This window comes from Trachemys scripta, chromosome 3 (genome assembly GCF_013100865.1).
Source record: "Trachemys scripta elegans isolate TJP31775 chromosome 3, CAS_Tse_1.0, whole genome shotgun sequence".
NCBI classification, from domain to species: Eukaryota; Metazoa; Chordata; order Testudines; family Emydidae; genus Trachemys; species Trachemys scripta.
The window spans coordinates 17,218,300-17,244,762 of NC_048300.1; the positions used below are offsets into that span (position 1 = coordinate 17,218,300).

General features: G+C 44.8%; 1 protein-coding gene across 4 annotated transcripts in view; it reads left to right on the forward strand.

Annotated features, from left to right (window-relative positions):
• Window positions 1-922: 922 nt before the first annotated feature.
• The window catches only part of CEP68 (centrosomal protein 68), a 30,057-nt gene continuing 4,516 nt past the window's right edge, over window positions 923-26,463 (forward strand). The window contains exons 1-6 of one of the 4 annotated variants that reach the window (XM_034764220.1): window positions 923-1,156; window positions 13,216-13,654; window positions 14,623-16,158; window positions 18,705-18,827; window positions 21,159-21,255; window positions 23,267-23,436. In XM_034764220.1, the coding sequence (XP_034620111.1) occupies window positions 13,268-13,654; window positions 14,623-16,158; window positions 18,705-18,827; window positions 21,159-21,255; window positions 23,267-23,436 (2,313 nt within the window). In that variant the 5' untranslated portion in view covers window positions 923-1,156; window positions 13,216-13,267. Of the gene's footprint in view, window positions 1,157-13,215; window positions 13,655-14,622; window positions 16,159-18,704; window positions 18,828-21,158; window positions 21,256-23,266; window positions 23,437-26,463 lie in introns of those variants that run through there. The other 3 variants (XM_034764221.1, XM_034764224.1, XM_034764223.1) reach the window with 3 other exon arrangements.

A 26,463-nucleotide genomic window follows, 5' to 3' on the forward strand; every position in this document is an offset into this window, starting at 1 on the left:
TACAATTTTGGAAACCTGATGTGGCCCTCAGGCCAAAAAGTTTGCCCGCCCCTGTCCTAGACATTTCACAAACAAATCAATTAAAAAAGTTAATCAGCAAGGCATTTATGTGTACAAGTTACTGCTCATCTGTGGTATGCAAATGTGTGTTTTCCGTGTGCAATTAGTCATCTGCTTGCACGTGCACGTGCCAGTTTTGCTGGCACAGCTCAAGAACAGCCCTTGGGAAATGTAAAACCTCTAAAGCTGGGAGATTTCCGGGCACACTGTAGTTTGGGAATGGATGGGCATGGGCGGGAGGGGGTTAGATAAGCCACATCACACATGCCAATTTCAACAGTAATACGAACGAGGGGTACCTGTGGCACCTTAAAGAATAACAAATCTTTTTGAGCATAAACTGTGGGTTCTAGCCCACGAAAACTTATGCTCAAATACATTTGTTAGTCTCCAAGGTGCCACAAGGACTCCCCGTTCTTTTTGCTGATACAGACTAACACGGCTCCCACTCTGATTCACCCTGGAAAGCGGCGGCAGCGGTAACCCTGAAGAAAGGCCCCTGATCTGCCCCTTCCTAGAGGCCAGGCGCGTTCGGCTCTGGGACGGGGCTAGGTAGGGTGACCAGACAGCAAATGTGAAAAATCGGGACAAGGGTGGGGGATAATAGGAGCCTATATAAGAAAAAGACCCCAAAATCGGGACTGTCCCTATAAAACCAGGACATCTGGTCACCCTAGGGCTAGGCCAGCCCGTTACAGAGCTGCCCTGATCAGACCCAGCTCGGTTTGTGTTTCAGGCTCGTCTCTAGTTACAACTTCTTTGTGCTGCGGCTGAGAGCAAAGACATCCCCTCCCAGCAACCCCGCGCACCCGGCCGCGTCGCTGAAAGACGACGACTCCCTCCCCTCGGCCCTGGTGCCGTCAGTCACTCCGCCCGCTCCCAGGCGAGCTCCCATGGCCAGGGGCTGCGCGGGGAAAGGCGGGGCAGGGAGGCTCCCATTGGCCGGCGCGTAGCCGTCTCCGCCGGCGGGGGTCGGATTGGCAGCCGCGAAGGGAGGTTTCTTTGTCGGGGCGGGGGAAGCGGAGCCGCGGCGGCGATCGCGGTGTGGCTGATGGAGCGCGGGGGAGCCCGTGGCCGCTGTCCCTCCGCCTGGCAGGTAGGAGCCAGTGTGTAAGGGGAGCTCTCCGAGAGAGCCCTGGGTGTGGGCTGGATCCTGCTCTACTTTCCAACAGGCGCCAATCCGGAGTGACTCCGGTGGCGTCACACCAGCCTGAAACTGGCCTGCTGCAAGGGAGCGCAGAATCAGTGCCAGCCTCTCTGTGTGTGGGTTGAGCTTCAGGCTCTACTGAGGCTAGGATTGGTGCTCGGGGGTGGGAAACAGAGATCAGTGGTTTCAGGGGCAAGCCCTAGGAGCTTGCAAAAAAATGGTATCCAGCCTTGGTGCTCTTTTTGTGTGTGATAAAAGTAAAGCACCAGAAATGTTGCCTTTGCTGGCTGAGCAGTGATCCATTCTCCTCCCTGGCCAAATGGCCAAAGCATTTTGGGATTGACCAGATGTTTACAGGGGGGAGGGAAATCATAATCTTTCTGTGGTCGTATTAAATCTGCTGCTGCCTGTTGTTTAGCAGTACTAGTATTATTGACCTCATCTGTCACCCACAGCATGCTAGGCACTTAGAGAATATTAAGTGCAAATGTGCGTTGGCTTCTCATTTTGGTTGGTTATTCTGATTAAGGCAGCCTTGTTGCTATAAATGGTGCTCTACAGTGGATTCAACTCAGTGATCAAGAAGTTAAATCCTGGCCTGGTGGAGCTCACGGTCTCATTTTTAATGTTAATTTCAAAGCTGTTTAGAGTCTGTGTTGGGTGTCAGGAAATGCCAGTGCCTAGTAACGGTGTTTAAAGTCTACAGTGAGCCAGTTGCATTTAGTTGGAGCTAGGACACAGTTTGTTTAGATAAAGCTGTTTTTTCTCTAATTCTATCCAGATGTAAGCCAAAAAGAAACTGCTTGTCAAATAGGGTTTTTTAACACCATTCAGTGGCAAATTTTGAGTGTTGGGGGCCACTTCCTGAGAGATACTGAAGTGCCACCACTTCCATTGGACCTGCCCCTGCTCCCAAGTGGTGGGCAAATTTCCATTGTTTCTGCTAGCCCAGGGGTCGGCAACCTTTCAGAAGTGATGTGCCGAGTCTTCATTTATTCACTCTAAGGCTTGGTCTACACTACCCGCCCCAATTCGAACTAAGGTACGCAACTTCAGCTACGTGAATAACGTAGCTGAAGTCGAAGTACCTTAGTTCGAACTTACCTTGGTCCACACGCGGCAGGCAGGCTCCCCCGTCGACTCCGCGGTACTCCTCTCGCCGAGCTGGAGTACCGCAGTCGACGGCAAGCACTTCCGGGTTCGACTTATCGCGTCCAGACTAGACGCGATAAGTCGAACCCAGAACTTCGATTTCCAGCCGTCGAACTAGCTGGTAAGTGTAGCCAAGGCCTAATTTAAGGTTTCACGTGCCAGCAATACATCTTAATGTTTTTAGAAGGTCTCTTTCTATAAGTCTATAATATATAACTAAACTAATGTTGTATGTAAAATAAATAAGGTTTTTAAAATGTTTAAGACACTTCATTTAAAATTAAATTAAAATGCAGAGCCCCCCCAGACCAGTGGCCAGGACCCAGGCAGTGTGAGTGCCACTGAAAATCAGCTCGCGTGCCGCCTTCAGCACGCGTGCGATAGGTTGCCTACCCCTGTGCTAGCCTTTTCCTAAATATATGCCACAGTTGCTACCTTCACTTCAGCTCTACCACTGGTAGCAATGTCAGGGGTGCCCTTTCAGATTTCTTTTTTTGGGGGGGAACTTTAATCATAATTCCTGGGGCTACTTAGGCACTTGAAAACTCTAGTTTTTGGCGGATAATTTAGCAGTTAGTTGACAGGAGGCTTATATCTAATTCCTTTATAGAAGAAAGAAAATTAAATAAATATTAGACCCACTCAGCTCTAATAACAACATGTTCTGACATCTTGTGGCAAGTCACTTAAGGGACACTGGTGAAGTTTAAAATTTTAATGTATATTCTTACTTTATTACTAACTCTGTGGAGAGAGAGACCCTGTCAGGACTTCTGGGTTCTATCCTAGCTCTGGGAGGAGAGCGGGGGTCTAGTGGGTTACAGCGGGAAGCAGATACATCTGGATTCTATATAAGAACATCAGAATGGCCATACTGGGTAAGACCAATGGTCCATCTAGCCCAGTATCCTGTCTTCCAACAGTGGCCAATGCCAGGTGCTTCTGAGGGAATGAACAGAACAGGTAATTATCAAGTTACCCTGTTGCCCACTTCCAGCTTCTGGCAAACAGAGGCTAGGGACATGCAGAACATGACATTGGATCCCTGCCCACCCGGGCTAATAGCCTTTGCTGGTTCTATCCTCCATGAACTTATCTAGTTCTTATTGGAACCCTGTTATAGTTTTGGCCTTCACAACATCCCCTGGCAGAGTTCGACCTGTTGACTGGGAAGAAATACTTTTTTTTGTTTTAAATCTGCTGCCTGTTAATTTCATTTGGCGACCCCTAGTTCTTGTGTTATGTGAAGGAGTAAATAACATTTCCTTATTCAATTTTTCCACACCATTCATGATTTTATAGACCTTTATCATATCCCCCCTTAGTCATCTCTTTTCCAAGCTGAAAAGTCCCAGTCTTTTTAATGTCTCCTCATGCATTTCTGTTGCCCTTCTCTGTACCTTTTCCAAATCCAATATATTTTTTGAGATGGGGTGACCAAATCTGCATGCACTAGTCAGTATGTTGACATACCGTGGATTTATATAGTGGCAATATGATATTTTTCTCTTATTATCTATCCCTTTCCTAATGATTCCCAGTATTCTGTTAGCTTTTTTACTTGCCACTGCATATTGAGCAGATGTTTTCAGAGAACTATCCACAAATGACTCCAAGATCTCTTCGGGTTCAGCTAATTTAGACCCCATCATTTTGTATGTATAGTTGGGATTATATTTTGCCAAGTGCGTTACTTTGCATTTATCGACACTGAATTTCTTCTGCCATTGTGTTGCCCAGTCACCCAGTTTTGTGAGATCCTTGTGTAACTCCTCGCAGTCTGTTTTGGACTTAACTATCCTGAGTAATTTTGTATCATCTGCAAATTTTATCACCTCACTGCGTACCCCTTTTTCCAGATCATTTATGAATATGTTGAATAGGACTGGTCCCAGTACAGACCCCTGATGGACACTTCTATTTACAAAAAGAACAGGAGTACTTGTGGCACCTTAGAGACTAACAAATTTATTAGAGCATAAGCTTTTGTGGACTACAGCCCACTTCTTCGGATGCATATAGAATGGAACTTCTATTTACCTCTCTCATTCTCACCTGTTATTCCTACCCTTTGTTTCCTATCTTTTAACTGAAGTGCCTGGCAGTGCTTTCAGGATCATCTAACGAAACGATAAGCCTTTTGTTATCTTAATCACCCTGCATCAACAAACTCACTGCTGCAAAGGCTGTGCTGCTCCCAGCTTCCGAACACTCAAGCTGTTGCAGTTAAGAGTTCCGTCTGGGGCTGGGTGAGTAGACCTCCCCTATGAAACTCGGGGAGTGGGCACTAAAGCCCTGCCCCCCCCATGGTGCCCAATGCAATATTAAGAACACTAGTGTAGACAAGGCTCCTGAGCCCACTGACTTTTTATGGAATTGTCCAGTGCTAATAGAAGATCTAGACAACAGTGGCTGAAGTGCCAGTTGATACTAGTGTTCCCGCTATAGGTACCACCGGTGGATGCAACAGTGGGAAATTTTGGAGAACAAAAATTGTATGTAAACAAGGCTAATGGGAGGTTTAAATCAAAATGACTTAAATTGTTGATTTTAATCATGAGTTAAATCAGCAAGCAGGAAACCTTGATTTAAATCAGTGATTTAAATCTTAAAAACAACAAGGAGTCCGGTGGCACCTTAAAGACTAACAGATTTATTTGGGCCTAAGCTTTCGAGGGTAAAAAAGGTCACTTCTTCAGATGCATGGAGTGAAAGTTACAGAAAGTTGCCTGCATCTGTAACTTTCACTCCATGCATCTGAAGAAGTGACCTTTTTTACCCTCGAAAGCTTAGGCCCAAATAAATCTGTTAGTCTTTAAGGTGCCACCGGACTCCTTGTTGTTTTTAAGATTTAAATCACTGATTTAAATCAAGGTTTCCTGCTTGCTGATTTAACTCATGATTAAAATCAACAATTTAAGTCATTTTGATTTAAACCTCCCATTAGCCTTGTTTACATACAATTTTTGTTCTCCAAAATTTCCCACTGTTGCATCCACCGGTGGTACCTATAGCGGGAACACTAGTATCAACTGGCACTTCAGCCACTGTTGTCTAGATCTTCTATTAGCACTGGACAATTCCATAAAAAGTCAGTGGGCTCAGGAGCCTTGTCTACACTAGTGTTCTTAATATTGCATTGGGCACCATGGGGNTGGAGTGAAAGTTACAGATGCAGGCAACTTTCTGTAACTTTCACTCCATGCATCTGAAGAAGTGACCTTTTTTACCCTCGAAAGCTTAGGCCCAAATAAATCTGTTAGTCTTTAAGGTGCCACCGGACTCCTTGTTGTTTTTGTGAATACAGACTAACATGGCTACCCCCTGATACTTGATTTTAATCTTGTTTTGCATTTGTACTTTAGTTGTTTCCCTAAAGAAACATTCTCTCTGGCTGATATAAGCATTAGAACATGCCGATTATCAAAATGTAAAGACTATATTCGGTTGTAACTCTTTGTTACCAGGAAAATACGCTATATCTATACACACTTATTTACACAATTATACAGCTAAACATACATTTAATCAGATTCTTCATTTTTCTGTTTTTTATGTTAAGAAATACATCACTCACCATTTTCTACTTAGATTATTTTTACTTGTGATTTCTGTCATTTGAATAGAAATTGGAATTCAATTAAAAATGTGTCAAAACAGCCTTTGAAAGTTGTTTTCCATTAACTAAAATGACCTTAAAATGTATTGGATACAAAAGAAAAGTTTATCAAACACATTTTAATGTAAAACTAACTGATTTATTAAACAAAGGAAGTATTAAATGTAGTTAGGGAACTAACAGACTGGTCACCATGGATCAGGCTTTTAGTGGTATTTAATCTTCTGAAAGTCTCACTAGGCACCTACCTGCATCTTGAGGTGCCTTGAAAATCTGGCCCCGTGACCTTCCAAGTTTTCAGAAACTGATCTCATCAGGAAACACGCTTTCCTGTTTTTTCAGCTTCCAATTGTTTTCTCAGCTTTGAATGAAGTGGTCCAAAGAATATTCTCTTCACTTCCCTCTTCGCCTCCTAGCTAAACTGAAACTATATACATTAATTAAGACCAAATCTTCTCTGAACAGCAGAAACGGAGAAGTACTTACATTAGAAGTGCAAATACCAGCATTCACTCCATTGTAAAGACTGAAAATAATATAGATATTTGCCCGGTGCAATACTTGATTGTGACATGTTTATAAGTATGAGTCAACCTCAGAAGTGAAAGATGTTTTCCCTGCAACACAGTATATAATTAAAAAGCAGCAGCCTTTAACTTGCTAATGTGGAGGGGGCTCACTGATGTACTATATTTTTATTTATTGATTTTTAAAAGATTACAGTCAGTTTGGGCCTTTATAGGGGTCATCATAATTTTAAAGTTAATTCTAAACAGGTTTATCTTTTAAAAAGAAGTGAATTTAAAAATTCTGATTTCAATTTAAAAATGTTTAAAAATCATTGATTTTTTTTCTTCATCCTGATGGGACCTGGATCAGGCCCATTGAGTTCAGTGGGAGTTGTGGAGGGGATCATCATCTCTTAGGATTGGCACAGTGACAGCCCCTCCTCCCCCCTCCAAAAAAAGAAGCTTATATTGAAGTTAGCGGTGATAATGTTTTAAATTGAAGAGTTCAAAGCCTGTGGTTAAAGAAATGCAAGAACTATCCAACAGCAAAAATAGTCAGTTATTCTGTATCCTACACTACGGCTTCCAGAAGTCTCAGTGCTTGTGGAATAGACAGTAATAGTAACTTGTTCGTGCACTAGAATGAAAGGATAAAGTGTGTGTGTGTGTGTTTCAGACATGTTAAGACACAAGGAAGGAGCTGGCTTAAATTTCAAACACTGGAGATTCAAGCTGTTCCTTGCATAGATTACAGCTAAATGGATACCTTCCCCTTACTTCTCATACCATTAACAGCCCCCTTTTCCGTTTAGCTTTGACATGGGGCTGCCTATGCAGAGGGATCATGTTATGGACCAGGGACACACCACACCCCTAGAATAATGCACATTCAGTGTTGGGGCACCCTAGTATCAGAAAGATGTTGACAAATCAGAAGGAATTCAAGAAAGCACGATAAAAAAAATGTAAGGAGGCTAGACAGATATTAGCAGGTGCAACTAGTGGAGTTGCATTGTTTACACCAGGTCTGAATCTGACCTTCTGTATACACCTTTATATAAGCGACAGTCAAGGGAGGGAGCTATAGTACTGGAAGTGTGAAATCAAAAAGGAGAGAATGGAATTGTCTAGTAGATGCCAGTTTAGTATCTTTGTTGTATTAGAGGATCCATAGTTCAATCCTGAAGGATCTTATCGCTGAAGGAGTTAATAAAATATAGGAACAGAGGGCTGTGTAATGTAACCGACGAAGTGCTGACCTGTAAGCTCTGGAATCAGTATTGGAATTTAATATGTGGTTCCCCCTAGATTTGCCTGGACTATTTTTTTAAAGGTTTATGATCATGGGCTGGTTTTGTACAATAGATGGTTCCAGTTGGAACTGAAGGACTTTAGCTAGAGCTGGCATAGAGGCAAAGTCATTTCTCAGGCATTCCAGCCAGACAAGTGCATCTCTTTGAAGATTGTTGTTTAATCACCTACAGCTAAGGTTTAAACTACCAGTATTTAGCTTACTAGTGTTCAGTTGTATAAACATTTAATATTCTAGTTAGTTCAAAACCCAAAACACTATTTAAAGAAGTAAGGTCACTGAGAGTACGTCTACATTGCAAAACAAACAAACATCACACCCAACAGCCACTGGGTCAACTGACTCAGGCTCATACTAGAGGGCTAAAAATAGCAGTGTAGATGTTCCCGCTCAGGCTGTGAAACCTGGCGATGGGGGTGTGTCTCAGAGCCTGAGTGGGAACGTCTACGCTGCTATTTTTAGCCTCACAGCACAAGCCCGAGTAAGCTGACTTGAGCTAGCCTTGCTGTCATGAGTTTGGGGTTTTGTTTGGGTTTTTTTTTGCAACTTAGACATATCCTTTGTGACTGCTAGGTAGCAGAACTGTACATCATTTATAAAACTTCTGCAGTTAAAAGCAAGAAAGTGACTAGATCGTAAATCTTACGTTGCCTACAAGCTAAACAAATACATTCTTCTTATCAAGTAGGGGGTAAGAGGCAGATTTCCTTGCAACACAATAACCTTGACTCTGACCCATAGATTTTTGGGGTGGTTTTTGTATTATTTTTGCTTATTCAATTTTGGTGTCTAAATATTGTTACAGTTAAATGGGTTTTCGTAGTTGCGATGGTTTATAGGTTAATTGACAGTGGATTTTTTTCTAAAGTAGTTCCAACTGCTGTTTCCGGAGAATAGTTTTGTATATGTAATTTATTAGGAAAAGTATCTAATATAATTCATCCTCAAATGCAAATTTATCTGTCATGTAAGACCATCTACTCTGCTATGGATGAACTGCACGATTCAGGGAGAGGTGTGTGTGCAGAGATGGCTTAAAGCCCACATTTAGGGATGCCCAATCCTGGTGCATCCCCCTTGCACTGAATTAAATCAGCCCTGAGGTTGCTGTAACTTACAATGGTGCCAACCAGCAATTGGCATGGAATAGGGACATCCCAGCCGTTCTGCCTGTGGCTTCACCTCTTTTCTTTTGTTAGTCAGTAGCTGGGAAGAAGAGTGGCAGGAGAGCTCTCCTCTTGGATGGGGGTGATCCTCCTGATGCAACAATAGTATTTATTTTGGTCAGAGTTAAGGTTATGAATTAAAGGAAAAATAAATAAATCAGGTCTGACCTTAAGCAAAAACATCACAATTGGGTAGGATGAAGAGAATATGTGGGATGTAGAATTGCTTTGCCCACGATCTCACTTACATGTATTCACTAACATGGGATCTTTGTCCGGAAAAGGCTGAGAATTGCTGCTGTGACATCATTGCAACCAGAGTATGGCCAAGGCCCTAGAATGTCTTGTATTTAGGGAGCACGGGTGCCAGGATTCTGTATGCAGCACTGTGGAGTGTGTGTTTGGGGAAGGACTCTGCACTTTTGCCCACTACACACTTGCCATTAGAACAGGGGCAGACCCAGACCCAGAATCTGACCCTTAAATAAATATATATATACACACACACACACAGGCTGAGCAGGAGGTGAATAGTTAGAAGACAAATAGTTAAAACTGGGATTTCCAGCAGAGGGGAGGTGACCACAGCTGGTAAGGAGTTTTCCAATGAAAAATTGTCCCTGGGGAAAGAGTCAGTTTCAACAAATCCTCCCAATTTGGGGGAGAAAGTTTGAAATTTTTTAGTTTATACTAAAACTTAAAAAGGTCAAAATTTAAAATAAAATGTTTTGATTTACCAGATCTTACTTTAAAAAAAAATATTATTTCTTATTATCAGTTTGTGAAAAATTTCAAGATTGACCATTCATCCCATGTCAGGAGAGGAACAAATTTCAAACGTTCAAAAATCTCTTGCAGAATGGGGAATCAGGTTCCCCCCCCCAGCCTGCGAGATAACAGTAGAAATGTCTCCCTCCATCCCTGCAACTCCTTATGGAACTTACAGAGCAAAGCGGTCTGATACTAGTTTGCTTCTTTAAGGATGTTTGGTAAATTTATGAAATGTTGCAAAGAATTTCTCTCATCTGATGAATGTTCCATGGCTGAATGTTGATTCAGTCATGCCCGATTTGTCCCACAGGGACAGGTCATAATTGTGGTTGCTGCAGGCAGAACCAGCTAGGACAGGGTTTCTCAAACTTCATTGTATCGTGACTCCCTTCTGACAACAAATATTACTACACGACCCCAGGCAGGGGAACTGAAGCCTGAGCTCTGTTGCCCTGGGCAGGGAGGCCAAACCCAAAGTCTGAGCCCCGGAGCCGAAGCCTTCGGGTTTCGGCTTCAGATGTGGGTGGTGGGGCTCTGACTTCGGCTTTAGCCCCGGGCCCCAGCAAATCGAACGCCAGCCCTGGCGACCCTATTAAAACAGGGTTGCGACCCACTTTGGGGTCCTGACCCACAGTTTGAGAACCCCTGAGCTAGGAGGTTGTTAATTAAAAAGTTTTAAAAGGCTGTTAATTTTGTCCCACCTTTTGAATTTGCTATTGATTTGCCTCGGATGGCCTCCTTCCATGCATTACTATTTTAGCTTGAGCTTATTGACTATCAAAAAAGCCATTCCGCTAATATTTAGCTAATGCTGGGGCATCAGATCAGTTTGACCTAGCTGAAGTGTTTTAGTATTCGTGAAGCTTTGACTGGTGAGTACATGTATTTGTCACAGTAAGGTGTGCCCTATTCACCAGAATATTGGCAACATCAATTTGTTAGCTCACATACCAACATTCGGTATTTCAAAAACTCCAAAAAAAAAAAAAAGCCATTTGTAATATTCTATAAATATTTTTTGCTACCTAAAAATTGGCAAATAACAGCACTGGTTTGTGAATGGTTGGTGAAGCCAAGATTAGCCAGATTTTAATTTGGTGAATATTATTTGACCCGTTCTAATTGTAAGGGGCTTATCTCCGAAGCCAAGTGCAATAACCTGAGCACAACATTGTTGATTGTCCGATCTCATGTATATAAAAACAATGATTTCCATATGTTCTTTTAAAAAAAAAAATCCTTCAGTTATTGGTAGAAAAATTCTACGAGCGTTTGTTCCCCACAGTGGTGATCTTCCTGGATCAGCTCAGATCCAGCTAAACTAATTAGTAGCTGTTTAAAGCCTTCCACATACTCGTTAATTTAAATTAGCCGTGTTATCTGCAAGCCTTTGTTATGACTTTCTATCTGGGGGATTATAGAGAATTGCTGCCGTGGATGGCTGAGGATCTATTTAGTACCATACTTGTGGACAAGCTGGATAATGGGATCTTTTTATTGGATTTTAAAGTACACAGGATCTTGAGCCAAAATGTTTGTCATCAGGTGTGTTCTGTGACATAGTAAATGAAACTGAATGACCGTAAGGGCTGACATTCTTTTACCACGCTGGTCGTTACTGGATTCGTGTTTGCGCAGTTGGGGTATATACTGTACTGACTATGGGTCAAAGTGCATAGGTAAAAAAGTTCCTTGTTGTCATTGAACAGTATTTTTCTGAGAGATCAGAAGTAAGGTTTAAAGCTCTATATAAACATTCTTGCTAACAGGGATCTGTAATTTGTTTACAAGACTTCTTAGGCTATCACAAGAAAATATCTATAACTTTCTGAAACTTACCCAAATCATGTAGCTGCTTTTGGGTCCGAACCTTTGAGTGGAATAATATAAACCAGAGATCGGCAACCTTTGGCACATGGCCCGCCAGGAGGCGGCCAGCACATCCCTCAGCCTGCGCCACTTCCCGCAGCCCCCATTTGGCCTGGGACGGCGAACTGCGGCCCTTGGGAGCCACGATCAGCGGAACCTGCAGATGCGGCCGGTAAACAAACCGGCCCGGCCCACCAGGGTGCTTACCCTGGCAGGCCTCATGCCAAAGGTTGCCGATCCCTGGTGTAAAAATAACTGGCATTGCGAATTGTACTGTCAGGTTGTATTGGTACAGCCTTTACTGTCTAAGAATGATTGAATGTAATGGTGTGTGCATAGAATTTTGTGGCAAGACTCTCTAGATGTCTAAAAGGCAACTTGGGTAGAGCAGGGCAGATCCTGAGCTGAGTCACACTGATGTAAAGGAGGAGTATCTCCTCCAGAGTGAGTGGAATCTGATTCGGGGACTGCACGAACTCATTCCCTTAGGGCTCAATCATGGAGTTTCCACAAGCCCTGAGTAACAGGCAGCATGTAGCTGCAATGCCTCAGGAGCAAATCAGGGAGTGAATTGTGACTCAGGCTATGTCTACACTACAGGCGCTACAATGGCACAGGTACGGCGCTGCAGCTGTGCCACTGTAGCACTATAGCGTAGATGCTTCCCGGTGCGACGAAAGGGTTTTTTCCATCACTGTAATGAATAGGTTTCTCAAAGGTGGTAACTGGGTCAACTGAAGAATGCTTCCATCAACCTAGCGGCATCTGCGCTGGGGGTTGGGTTGGCTTAACTAAAGTGTTCAGGGGTGGTGGATTTTCCACACCCGTGAGCGAGCGGTGTACCTAGATTGACCTAAAATGTTAAGTTAGATCAGTCTTCAATCGCAATTCACTCCTTGCCCAGGGTGGAAGTAATCTATGCCACCCTGTCACTGCAACTGATCTTTGTTTCTATACCAGCAAAGCTGTGATGACTGGCACACCCACTCCCTGACCCTCCTATCAATGAGCAATTAGTCGTGAGTAATCAATCACTCATCAAGGTAGAAGTTGCACAATCAGGCCCTGAGATGATTGTTTTATATCTTTTTCTTAACGTCTCAGTTTCAGAGAAGTTGACCTGCAGAGAAACCCCCATGTATCCCTGTAAGGAAATTACCTGTCCCAGAAGTTCTTTAGGGCTTGATTCTCTAGCCACTCAGCTGTTATTGAAACGAGTGGCTGTTCATTTGGGCCCAGTAACTTTATTCATGTGCAAAAGTGCTCTCAGGATCATGGTCCTTAGTTAGCAACCATAGAGCTGTCAGAGCAGGTACAAAACCTGCATTTGTTCCGAATGTACCACTCGAGTAAAAGTGACTCGCCAAAGATCAAAACTATGATTTTAGCATAATAACTTGTAATATGAAGTCAGAAAAGTGCTGGCAAAGAATGAAAGCAAACTTGCCATTATTTTTTGTGATTGAAGATGCACAAAGATGATGTGATCTTATGATTTTTGCTCAGGACGGGCTAAAGTGTTTTTTCTTACTTAGACGCAAGGTAAAGCAAGTCCATGTTGTTTAAGTTGTGGAAATGGGGAAAGAGGATCACTTTGTTGTTTCTTTCAGGGAGTTCAAGACTACGAGCACATGGTCTGTGAAGGGAAGGAGTTCTGCATGAATGGCCTTGGATGTGGGAAAATCAGATTCTGAAGCCTCACTGAATGTGAAGGCCAAGTCCTATGGTAGGTGGAACTACACAGAACTAGAGACCGACTGCCCTGAGCTAGTTAGCAGTGTGCGTCAACTTTTAGAAGCAGAGGAAGTGAAGTCATCCCCAAAAGGAACTGAGGATGCGGCAATGGATGGAACAGGCCACAGAGTAACTGGTGTCTCCCAGAGAAAGCCCAGCTGTTGTAAAGTATCTTTAACACCTTCTTCCAGGTTTTCCAGAGCAAGAGCAAAAGCAACATATGTGGAGAGGCAGCCATTAACTGATTGCTACCATGAATGGTTCTATTTACCCCGTCGCTTTAGCAGAACTCTTTTCCACCCCGGTGGGCAGCAGGTGAGAAGATTTCACTTATTATTTTATTTATTACATTTTCAGCAAAAGACCCCCCAGATGAGATCTGTTATGCTAGGCTTGATTTTTCACTTGTGCTAAGCCCCCATATCACTTATTTAGGAGCCTGACTTTGGGCCCCCACGTTTGTAAATGTTGGCCTTTGAGGTAGACTTGTTGGGTATGAGGTTCAGTGCAGACATCCCCCTCCTTCAGCCCTCAGCCTGGCTATTGGAAAGATTTTAACAAAGCATTTCAGATTAATTCATTTTTTGGTAAATCCTTCTGTGCCTGGTAAGCGACTTGGTAACATTGTGGGCATGCTGCAAAGCCCGTCCTGTCTCCTCCTTGTTAAAGCGGGTGAGGATTGGCTACACTTCTGTGCGGGCCTTTGTTTTTGTTGTGATGGTTAGTTTATGGGAGGGAGGCTCAGAGCACTGGATGGGCGTGTGTTGCATTTAAACACTTGAAATAAATAAATGTCGTGTGATGACACTTCACATCCCTTTTCCCCACAACCCATGCTTTCTAATGATGTCTCTGGCTGACTTTCTAATGATGTCTCGTCTCATACAGCCTCCAAATACCTGGCCTGCCTCACCGCAAATACGGCGACATTACCAGCCCATTTCAGACCAGGTGTGAATGGGTACGACTCCCCTGAAGGCAATGGAGTCGACATCTGAGCACTTGCTTACATTAGGCCTGGATTAGGCCCTGAAGCGCCATATTCCTGCCCTGCTGACAACACAATGGGGCTTTTATCTGCACTTCTGCTACTTGAATTGTTCAAAGAATTCCTTACGAGTTAGACCTTTGTTTTCTCGTTTCTGTTTGCAGGGATTCTCCCCATGGGTGACACGCATTTATAACGTTGTCAAAGCCATACACAAACTACACAGGCCTTTAATGTGTGAACTATGGTTGCTTCATTCTGTATGTTTTTTCCCCCTCCCCTCTAATGTTTCAAGCAGATGAAAATGGTGGAATGTCCGGGCTGTAAGGAGCACCTTCCGAATACTCCTGAGCGTCAGCCAACACTTCAGAGCTCAGCAATGGACGCCAAAGTTTACATCTCCAGTTCTGAGTCCCTTCCTGCCCTAAATGCTGACTGTGGGAGCCAGGCCTCACTTTCCCTTTCTTCAACCACTTTGAAGTCTTTGCCTAACAGAACACTCCCCAGTTTTGATACAGTAATCCCAACGTTTTCCAGATCGAGCCTTTCCACGCCACCTTCAGAAGATGATGACTTTGAACAGCAGGAGATAAGATCAAGAAGCTTACCAGCTCGAAGGGTTTTTTCTTCATCTGAAGTCTTCCCCTCTCGGTATCTGCACAGTCGCTCTAATCCAGTAGAAGATCCCATGCCCAGCACACGCAGACCATTAAATCCTCTCTTTGATGACTGCATAGCTGTGGAACAAGAAAAAAAGAGGTCGTCCTTTCAGGCTGATTACTGGGCATGTGCAATACCTGATTCTTTACCCCCGTCTCCGGACCGGCAGTCTCCACACTGGAACCCTAATAAAGAGTATGAGGACTTGCTTGATTACACTTACCCTTTGAAGCCAAAATACAAGCTTGCAAAGAACACCAAGTCTGTGATGCCTGATCCCTTCTTCCATGACTCCGGTATAGATCTTGACAGCTTTTCTCTTTCACCTGAGAGCACTTTGAAGTGTATCAGTGCACCTGGTCAAAATCAACATGCTTCAGGGAACAACGTAAGCCAGAGTAAGGAGTGTGGGATCTCGGCAGAGAGATTTTCAACTCCCTTATCTAAGAAGCCAGGATATTTAGGAACAGTTCCTTATTATGGACCTTCACCTATCACAAAAGTGTCCTTTGCAGAATGTGTTGCTACTGCCACCAAAGCAGATCCCATTAGAGGGTTTGCAAACAGTTTGCTTACTTCTAAGGGTGCTGGACTTGGTTCGTGTGATCGGACTCACATAGATGGGAGAGGCTGGGGTAGTAGAGGAGATGAAGACTTCTCAAAGTGTCAGGTAAAGAAAAAGGGTGCCAGTCATTTTATACCCTCTACGCAAATACTGCCACTGAAAAAAGCATGGGAGAATGATGAAGAATTTCTTTCCCTGCCTCCCAGAGTCAAGGAGTTAGAAGGTTTGGCTCGATATTTGTCTGATCTTTCTCTGACTAAAGGGAGACCTGGGCATGACCAGGTGCAACAAGACCTTCCATGCTACAGTGGCAGCAGAGGGCAGCTTTCAGCTGACTCTGTTGAAGATCAAGGCAGCATAAAGAGCAAATATGGAATTCACGGCAGTGAGGATTGGGTTCTGTGTCATGCATGCAACTCTCAAAAGCCCGCTACAGAAAATATTAACCTGAGTAGCCAGGACCACAGGGAATCTGTAAGCAGATTGGGAATGCCCTCCATCGGGGACATGCTAGATGGGAGATACCTATGTGCACCGGAGACTGAAGGGCAGCATCTAACAAAAGGGAGGGACCAACAGAAAGAGTCACTTGCACAATGTATTAAGGTGGGTTGAAACCAGAAATTAATGGAAGATGTCTGTGTATTTTTGTTTTCCTCCCAATTCCTTTTGCATGACGTTTAAATTTCCTGCAGCTGCTACTCATTTATACATTCGGTTTCACTGGAGCAGACTGGTTCTGATTGCGGGAGGGCATCTCTGCCAGCTTGAGGTTCCAGAACGCCACACAACTCTTGCTGTCTGTGGCACCCGGGCTAAAGTGCAGAGCCCAGCCTGCAATGGGAGTTTTTTCCTGCAGCTTCGTGAAGCACTATGGTTTCGTGTCTGCTGAGTTTCACATTGAATTTCAGGTTCGAACATACTGAAAAGCTCAAAAGCTGTGTCTGCCCTGGACTTTCGCCTACAAAATTTCCCACTAGTGCAGCTCCACCAGTAGGAGCTCTAGTATAGACAAGGCACTGGCATCTTTATCACCATTTTTTCCTAGGCCTTCTCTGAGCAGGGTTAGATGATATTGATGGTGAAAACACTGGTGGTTCTGGTGACTTGTCTACACAAGCGCTCTGGCCTTTGTTGCCACTGAAGTGAAGCTGCCCTGGTGGGAAATCTTAGGGGAAACAGTCCAGGGTAGACACAGCAAGAGTGACACTGTGAAATTGTCGGATTTTCTTCCCCAAACTACAGTGTGGCTTGACGTTCAACCCCATTTGCTGGGAAGTTAGTGAGCCTATCAGTGAGTTGGCTCCTGGTTAAGTGAATATTGAAACCAGGTAGATATTTGTCAGAAAAGTTTAGTAAGTCTCTTTTTCTTAATATGCTGTAAATCAGAATTTTCAGTGCAACTCCTAGGACTGATCAAAATTGTATCCAGCTTTGAAATTTGGTGGTGGGAAGGGGAAAGGAAAAACTTTTTTGGTGATTTCCCTCCTCCCCACACACTTTTTTGACTTGCTGTTGAGCTGGTTGCATTTTTCTGCATTTTGATGACATTTCAAAAGAGGGGGGCAGGGGTTGATTCCCCCCCCCCCCCCCTGTTGGACTTTTCTCCCTTTATTTTCAGCTGGGTCTAGACCTTCCTAAGTAGCGGCTTTGTCCCCAGCATCACGCTGCGTTTGTTTGGTCATATGGTTGTCAGTATTCTGAAGAAGTGACCATGTTGCAATGGCTAATGCCAGTTACAGAGACAGGGAGGGAGAGATTGCTATACTTGGGCACAGGACGAACTCACTGCTGTACGTGAGATCAGAATTAGGCCCACAGATCCCAGCCTCAGCATTTCGAACAGGCAGTTTCATCTCTGTGTTTGTTTTGTTGTACTTTGCACCACACAAGTTCTTATTAGGCCTGGTCTAAACTTGAAAGTTGTAACAGTATAACTGTTTCAGGCAGGGGAGTGGGTTTATTTTTTTTTATTGACATAGTTATACCAGTACAAGCAGGGCCAGCTCCAGGCACCAGCTTAACAAGCAGGTGCTTGGGGCGGCCAAGGGAGAGGGGCGGCACCTGCGGCAATTCGGGGGCGGCAGGTCCCTCACTCCCTCTAGGAGCGAAGGACCTGCTGCTGAACTGCCGCCGCCGATCGCGATCGCAGCTTTTTTTTTTTTTTGCTTGGGGCAGCAGAAATGCTGGAGCCGGCCCTGAGTACAAGCCATAGCGGGGATGCAGATATTGGTACAAAGGCGCCTTTTACCAGAATAGTTTATTCCCCTTCCTGTACAAGGCTAGCTATACCAGTATAAAGCACCTTTATACCAATATAACTGCATCCTTTTGGTGGGGAGGAGGGGGTGGTTGTACTGCTTTAACATTACTGGTATGGTTAAAGTGCTACCACTTTCTAGTGTAGACAAGGGTTAGGTGAATTAGGGCCAGATCCTTCTCTTCAAGGCAGTGGAGGTGCTTAGCTCATACAGAGGGTCCTCAGCACCCTGCAGAAATACAGCCTTATTGTGGCTTTGAAAATACCCCCTCCCAGCTCTCTGTCCCCCCTTCCCCCCCACACACTTAATTTAAAAAGAGACCTTTAGGAAGATTCATGGCAAAACCATTCAGTAACTCTGGTGCTCTACAAAGTGGGGCCCCACTCCTGCAGAGAGACATGAGCAAGCAAACCCTCATGCCTGTGCAAAACTCCGTTGACTAAAAGGCCTTTCGTAGCAGCCATTTGAAAGTCAAGTCAGTAACACTAGTGACTTGTAGCCACGGTGAATACATTTTGGGGTATGCTGGTAATTTTTCATCTGTCTCTGCCTTCCCTCCTCATTTGTGCCCTAAGATGCATCCTATGCTCTTGCAAGCTAACTTGCAATATTCATTTTGTTCAGTGGGCTTTTAGACATTAATTTTCATTTCAAGAGTGTTAAACCCAAATAAATTAATAGCTTTCTTGGGGGTTTTGTGGGGCGGAAGGGAGAGGGGAGTGAAGAAAAGGAAGAGATCAGCGCTCAAACAAGGATCTTCAAGAGCAGTGATTCTAGGCCAGCATGGAATAAACATTTTATGAAGCATCTTTGGCCACGTATTAATGTCGTCATATCTTTGTTACAGAAAAATAGATAAGTAATGCCTTTTATTGTGATTCATCGAAGTAGATATTTTGCTGTCAGCTAGAAGAGCTAATTCATTGGCTATATAAAGTAGCAGAAGTTACAGACAACTGGATTCCACCCGAACCAGACGTTGAAAGTGTGAAGACCTCTCTACATCGTTACCTGGTAACTATATTTGCTGATCTTTTTCTTTTCTCCCTAGACAAGTATTTTAGTAGGAAATATCGCATAAAACTTTTAAGGGGTGTGTTTCAGAGTAGCAGCCGTGTTAGTCTGTATCTGCAAAAAGAACAGGAGTACTTGTGGCACCTTAGAGACTAACATTTGTTAGTCTCCTGTTCTTTTTAAGGGATGTGGTGTTTTGGGGGTGGGGTGGGGTGGGGGGGAAGACTCAGGGTTGGCCTTGGGTCAGTTGTTGGGTGTTAGTCTGGGAGACCTGTGTTCAGTTTGTGCTCTGTCACAGACTTCCTAGGTGACCTTGGGCAAGTCACTCAGCCTTTTTGCACCTCAGTTCCTCATCTGTCAGATAAGGATAATACCACTGCCCCACCTCACAGGGCTGTTCTGAGGATAAATATATGAAAGATTGGAGATGCTCAGGTACTACACTAATGGAGGCCATGTAAGTACCTAAGATAGATGGCTGCACCTATTGATTTCAGTGGGAGAAGAGTTAGGCCAGTGCTGGGAGCACTCCGCATACTTCAGTAGAGTGTGTTCTGAAACAAGGGCGGGAGGTTATCTTGGTCAGTGTGAGAGCGTCACGCAGCTCTAACTCTTTTTTTATTTAGACTTTCTCTATGTGGTTGGGGGAAGGAACCTTATTTTCCATTGTTGTATTTTATTAACATCCTCTATTACTTCTCCTTGATATGTTCTTTAGTTACTTGCTGTATCTTACTGCACAAAGGGGTGGGCCCTGGCCATTTGGGGACAGTATCTGCACTACCATTCTGTTCTCCTCTCAGAGATGTGCTGTACTCAGAGCCCTAGAATATCCACCCCGGGCGTGGGGTCAGCCCCACAGCTCACCTAGAGTCCGTTTGAGGGTGTTAAGTGGTGCATAGGCCATTTTACCCCTTCTAAATAAGCCAAGTGTCAGATTAGACTCACCACTGGCGTGCTCCCCCATGGCTGGGTATGACATCTCAGGCTCTTCTCCTCTAGCACCTCCGGATGACAGCTGAGCCCTTCCAGTCCTGCAGTGCTCTGCCTCTCCTCAGGACATGTCCCTCCAGCCAGGCCACGTTTAGTTCCCTCCCTGCCCCTTCCAGGGTAAACAAAGCGTCCAATAAACTAAACTCAAATAAACATAACTTTCCGTATTCCGCTGCAGGCTCTTCTCCCCTTTCTGGGCTCTGCAAGGCTGTCATCTTCCTAACATGCAGAGTGATGCCTCCCAGGGCTTTCTCCTGGTTGGCCCAGTTCCACACTCAGTAGTCCTCCTCCCCCTTGTGTCAGGGTGTTTCCATACCACCCATCCCTGAGGCTGGTCAGGGAACAAGGCATCTCTCTGGGTTCCACTGCTGCCTCACTGCCTTCCTGGACTTCTGCCTTCCTTGGCCTTCCTGCAGCCCCGCCCCAGGCTCATTGTACCTCTGCTGCTCAAGGCTTTTCCTCCACTCTCTAGCAACCAGAGAGGGACTTTATTCTACGAGTTAGAAGTTAGTATAACTTTTTTCTTTGTATCTTTTTAGGGCAGTGAGCACATGCTACACGCAATATTCCACTTGTGTTGGCATGTGATGAGACATCAGAGCGGTAGAATGAACGGACCATTACTAGTCTTAATCCTTTTTAGTTACCTTTGGTTACCTGTGGAGGGACTTCTTAATTTTCTCCTCCCCAGGGGAGGTGCCCAGGACTCTGCACTCCCAGGTTTAGCGCGTAGCTCTCAGGGTGGTGGCAGAACTCGAGTCTAGTTCTGCTCTGCCAAGGAGTCGCTGCGTGGCCTTGGGGCACATCACCTGAGCTCCGTCTGTTCTTCCCTCTCTAAAGTGGGGAGGATAATACTTACCCGTCTACCTCCCAAGGGTGACTGTGAAGATTACGGTGGGGCCTAAAGTGCTTGGAACGTGGAAGGTACCCTATAGCTCAGCAAGAGTGATGCGCAGGGCTGATCTATAAGGCTGCATGTACCCTTTGCAATGGAAATTGTGTGAGTAGATTTCCTGGGATGAGTAGGTCCAAGTCAGAGCCTTCTGTCTTAGGCTTCTCTGTCTGATCCAGAGTCAAACCACAAGATCCAAGCACCCCCAAAAACTAAGGGAAAATGCATATCCAGGGGACACCTTTGGGCCCATCTCTACCCAAAACACCAAGCATATCACACCTCCAAAATGGCTGCTTCCCACAGGCCAGGAGATCAGGAATATTGAGGTCCTTTCGATCATAGGTCTTCCTCCAGGCAGCATGATGCAAGCAGCTAGTGGTACATTTCTATCCTGGTATACGGTCCCCAAAACACTTGTAAAACAAAACCTGTTTTCTTCGCAGCAATTCAAGAAAGATGTAGCTGATCACCAGACGCTGACAGAGAGTGTGTTACAAAGGGGTGAAACCCTCCTGAAATGCATGGTGTCGAATTCATCAGGTAAGGGGACTTTCTTTTGGACGGGATGTGGAGAACGTCTCTTTGCGTGAGACGACAAAACCTGCAAGAGGTCAACATCCAGCTTGAGATTCATGTCCTGAGCTACGCTTTGTGTGGGGGAGAGATTCGGCAATCTTGTCAAAATTAGTGGGAGCTTTGAAGAGAAGTGGCTGATAATAACTTGGAACAGGGCTGTTTATCAGCGAGCTCTAGGGGGAGGGTAATGAGAGCTTTTTACTTAGTCTGAGGACTAAAGTCTGCCCTTGAAGATGCAGGTCTAAGGTGAAGGTGTAAGTGCTGGTGAAATCCATGGCAAGTCAATCTGAGAGCTGTGTTTGGCCCCTCAACTGCAGTTCAGACTCCAATTGATGGAAGACTATTCTAGTTATTTGTCTCCATTTAAGCCATCATTTACAGGCTAGTTTAGAGCTGACAGTTTTTTAAACTAGTGTCAAAACCTCCCCATGCCACCTCTGCTCCACCTCAAATCAGAAGGCATTTGTCAAAAGATACGTCTTGGATATTTAATGGGAGAGCCACGTATTTATGCTTCTCTCCTGTACCTCTGTATAGTTGTCTCTCGAACACGCTACTTGCCAACTTCGCCTCCAGCCGTTACTCAGTTGGAGAAGTTACCGCACAGCAACGCCCCTTCCTGTCCTGAAGTTTGCTGGTAACAGACAGTAGCAGAGCTTGATTTCTTCTGTAATGATAAGGTCACAGGGTTGGCCGCTCTCTTTTCCCTTCTCTAGACTGCTTCTGCGCCTTCCTCTCCTCTAATAGCATTGGCAGGTAGTGCAGCCGAGCTGCTCCAGGCATGGAGCGCTCTTTGTCCTTCCCCTAATGCAAGATAGCAGCAGCAGGAGACGACATAGTTTTGGTTCTGCCTCCGTTTCCATTTCAATGCTTCGGTTTTTGTATTAAGGATTTGATAACCCTGATGTGGCAAACTCCCCGTGGATTGGGGTGTAAATCTTGTGCTGGGAAGGGACCATTTAACACGAGTAGGAGGAGACAGAGATGGCTTTAAGCCTCCATTGCACCCTTCGAATTCTAAACGTGGCCCCTGGTGCGCCTTAGAGCTACAGCACCTGAGTCTGTGTTAAGTAAGGACTTGTTTGAATAGACACCTGTGGGCCACTCCAGCAGCATAAAATAGCTGGAGCGTGCCCTAGGGGCTGTGCACGAGGGCAGCCTAGTGGCTGTGGTGGCAGGAGAACACCCCTGTGTCAGGTGGATTTCCCTGGTGGGGAGACACACCTGAGGTCACACTCTTTAAGCTGCCGCAGCTGTCAGGGGCCAGATCAGGACCCTTTTCTTTGATCGCACGTTGATTAGATATGCAGAGAGAGAGAGAGAGAGACTAGTTGGTTTTTAAAGTCAACTTGTGTTGGAGCTATCTTGGCTCCAGACAAAGGCTTGGGGGGGGGGGGGAGAGAAGGGGGCTACTTGGTTGCTATCAGGAGGATCTAGTAGCCGCTGCATCATCCACTTTCCTGTGGAATAGAAGTCAGGGTGTGTAAGCCTTCAGGAGCTTTGGTTTGGGATTCTATTTTCTATTGGTTTGTTTTTGTAAAACTTTGCACTTTTTAATATGGGGGGGTGCACTGAGTAGAGAGCCATCAGCTGTGCCCACAGACATGTATGTGAATAGATCTTTGAAAAATCCTCCACTGCCAGGCGGAATGAAATCTAGCTGGAACTTTGTTCAAAGAGATTTAAGTTTTTAAAATGATCTGACTGCATGCACAGTTACCGTATGTGTATCTCTAGACCTGGGGGAGGTGTCAACTTGGGGGTCCCCAAACTTTTTTCTATTATAACATTGCATTGTGGTATTGAAAAGGCGGCGAACCACTGCCCTAGAGGCAGCATTTGTAGAAATGCAGGCTTAGATTTGCATTACAAATAAATCTGATAAAATGTAGATGGAACACTCCCGTCTGCTTTCTGTGTTGGCTTCACTATGTAGAAGTTCCATGGTAATAAAAATGATACTCTTACTTGTTAGTTTTAAAGGACACCCTTGGATTGATTGCAAAACAATCAGAAGAACTTGAAAGCCATGCAGAACGTTTGTATGAATCGGTTTTGGCAGCTACGGATACCATTGGGGGTGACAGCCTGATAAAGGACAGTGACCCGCAACCAACAGTTGCTGAGGCAAAAGAAGCCAAGTGGGTAAGCAAAGGACTAAAATGTGAAAGAATATCCCTTCTTGCATTGGTTCTTTTGACATGGTGATACTCAGGATCAACATTTGAATTAGCCCATTCTGGAAATCAGACTTATCTGTGTGATTAAAGACCACGTTATTTTGGAAATTCCAAAACCTTAGACCCAGCCCCAAAGGGGACTTCGAAGTGCGAAATAACAAAGGGTCCTGCACTCTTTTGCTGAAGGGAATGCAGCAAATGAGAGGGGAAAGGTGGCAAAACTTGCCATTGACACAAGATCAAGATTCAACAAGTAGGTGAGTGGGCAGCAGAATGCCGCAGATGAAGTTCACTGCCGACAAATGAAAGGTGATGCATGCTGGAAGGAGTAATGTCAGCTATCTGTATGCTGGAGGCTAAGCTAATGAAACCACTTAGGAAAAAGACTTGGGCATCCTCTCAATGAAACCTCTGCTCAATGTGTAATGACAGTTAAAAAAGTAAACAGTGGCAGTATGTGTAACGGATGGGATAGAAAATATTGTCATGCCGTTCTATAAATTAGTGGTCCACCCTAAACCAGAATACTGTGTTTCTCAAACAACATACTGGCAGCAGACATAGAAATAGTTCAGAGGTAAATGACAATATTGATTACAAGCATGGAGAGACTTCTATGTGAGAAGAGATGGAGAAGATTTGGGATTGTTTTTGTTTAGAGAAGGGACCAGTAAAAGTGGATGTGTTAGAAAGGCACAAAAATAATGATTGGCTTAGAGAAATAAATCAGACGCTCTTGTGTGCCCTTCCTCATAAGACAATTAAATGTTCTCTTGTTCTTAACTTGAAAAACGACAGGTTTCAAAGTGATAAAAGCAAATAGTGTTCCACACAACACATAACCAACCTGCGGAACTCATTGCCACAAGAATATCATAGAGGCCAATTATAGGCTTCAGAAAAATCATTAGACATTTGTGTGGGTAAAGAGAACATCCACAGTTACATTAGATCAGATGCCCAACATTTTAAGGCATAATTCAAAAACTAACAGATTGGAGCTAGGAACCTGTGGGCAGGTTGCTCCGTTATTGTCTGCCACAAGGTTTCTTGCACCTTTCTCTGAAGCACCAGATAGTGGTCATTGCCAGAGGCATGACATAGGACAGAATGGGTTACTGGTCTGAGCAGGAAGGGCAATTTCTATGTTTCTACATGTGGCCTTCATGAGTGGGGGCCACATGGCATCGTCCCTGGGGCTACCATGTGTTTAGTTTTGGATGGTGAGGGAAAGCCACTACTACGTACAGCATGCTCCTTCCCAAGCCTGGCCAGAAATCTGCTGGGAAAGACAGCAGAAGTTAGCGCTAGTCACGGGATCAGTAGCTCTCCCTTCCCAACATCTGCAGCTCTTGGAGGTTGGGGAGGGAAGGCTCAGGCACGACAGGGGTAGACGGTGGGGGCACAGCCCGTAGAAAGCTGTGTTCCTTGTAGGGAAGGCGCAGAGGGGCCTGAGAGCTGCTTTGTCCTTGCGAATTACCCAACTTCCACAGGCTTAAAGCCTGACTTAACCATGGGTTTTGGACTGTGCCGAGTTCGAGCAGCTGCTACAGGCCCTCACCGGTGGAGGGGAGAATGTGTTAGATTCTCAAGGGATTTCAAACTACTGTTTCCTATTGGGGTGGCAAAGTAAAGCATCACCACCAGCAAGCAGCTTATGCTATGAAACATTGAGGTCTTTCGCTGTGGGCAGTATTGCTAAAAGATCAGCGTTGGACAATCAAGAAGTATTTTGTTTAGTTTACAAGGATTTGGATTCATTCATATATATAATGTTCTCTCTGTAAGACTTGTGAGCTATCCTTGTTCTGTAGGACTTGGTGTTTAAACAAGCCCTACCCGTGACAGTTGCGGGTAGAACACTGAAATTTAAACTCATGAGACTTTTACCTCACAAACATTAAAAACGCGTGAGACGACTTATAGGCATTGAGCTTCAGAGTCTCTGCATAGGCTTTAGCGTGCAGATACGCTCTGGAACAGCTAGCGAACGTGGTATCCTCTCCCAGTCATCTCCCTGGTAGTTATGAAATTCTTTGCCTCTTCCAATATAGTGTCCAACAGATCGTTATCTTTATAGAATTAACCCTGTCACGGGTGCAGGGAGGTTGAGGTCTTAGCAGCGTGTGAGAGATGCTGGTCAGTGGCTCCTTGTCCTGGGAAGTATCATGGTTTTCCCTCTGGAAGATGCATTTTTTTCAGGAGTCAAGCAGGATGGGTCAGTTTATAGGTTGCTGACCCGGACTCAGGAAAGCTTGGTTCCATGTCCAGCTCTGACAGTGACTTGCTGTGTGACCTTGGGCAAATCACTGTGCTTTAGTTAGCTCTTTGGAATAAGGACTGGCTTTACTAGGTGTTTGTACGTTGCCTAGCACAACATGCCCTGATCTTGACTTTTACCAGCTGCACCTCTATGTGTTACTGTAATACAGCATGACAAGAGTGCCCAAGATTTCAGAGAACTATTGATTAAACTGGTCCAATCTTGCAGCCAAGACTCGCACTGAGCTGTGCCTGAGTCAGGCTGCAGGATTTGGTCCAGAGTGAATGAGAGGATTAAGCCACTTCACTGTTACAATAACACGGGCTGCCAAAGCTGTGAACCAGAGGGAGCTGCCCAACGCTTGTACCTAGGAGACCGTAACCCAAAGCCAGCACAAATGACATGACGTTTAAAAATGAAGCATTAGCGGCTAGCATAGAGGGATTTGAACAATAGATAATAGCCTCTCTAGCTTGGCAGCAGTACACAACTTTCTCTAGGGGACTCTTCCTTTGCCTACATCCTATGTGTTTTCTTCTCCATCACCACTTTATGCTAACCGAATGGGATAAACATTCACAGCAGCGTATGGGGTGTAGCCTTGTGACTCCTGCTGTTGTGTGGCCAGAACTGTGTTAAACACCCCACCCCAAGAGCCATTCAGTTCATTTGTTTAACCACATCCACGCAGCCTGGTGGGATTGTCTCCTCGTTATTGGTCCTGGTTGT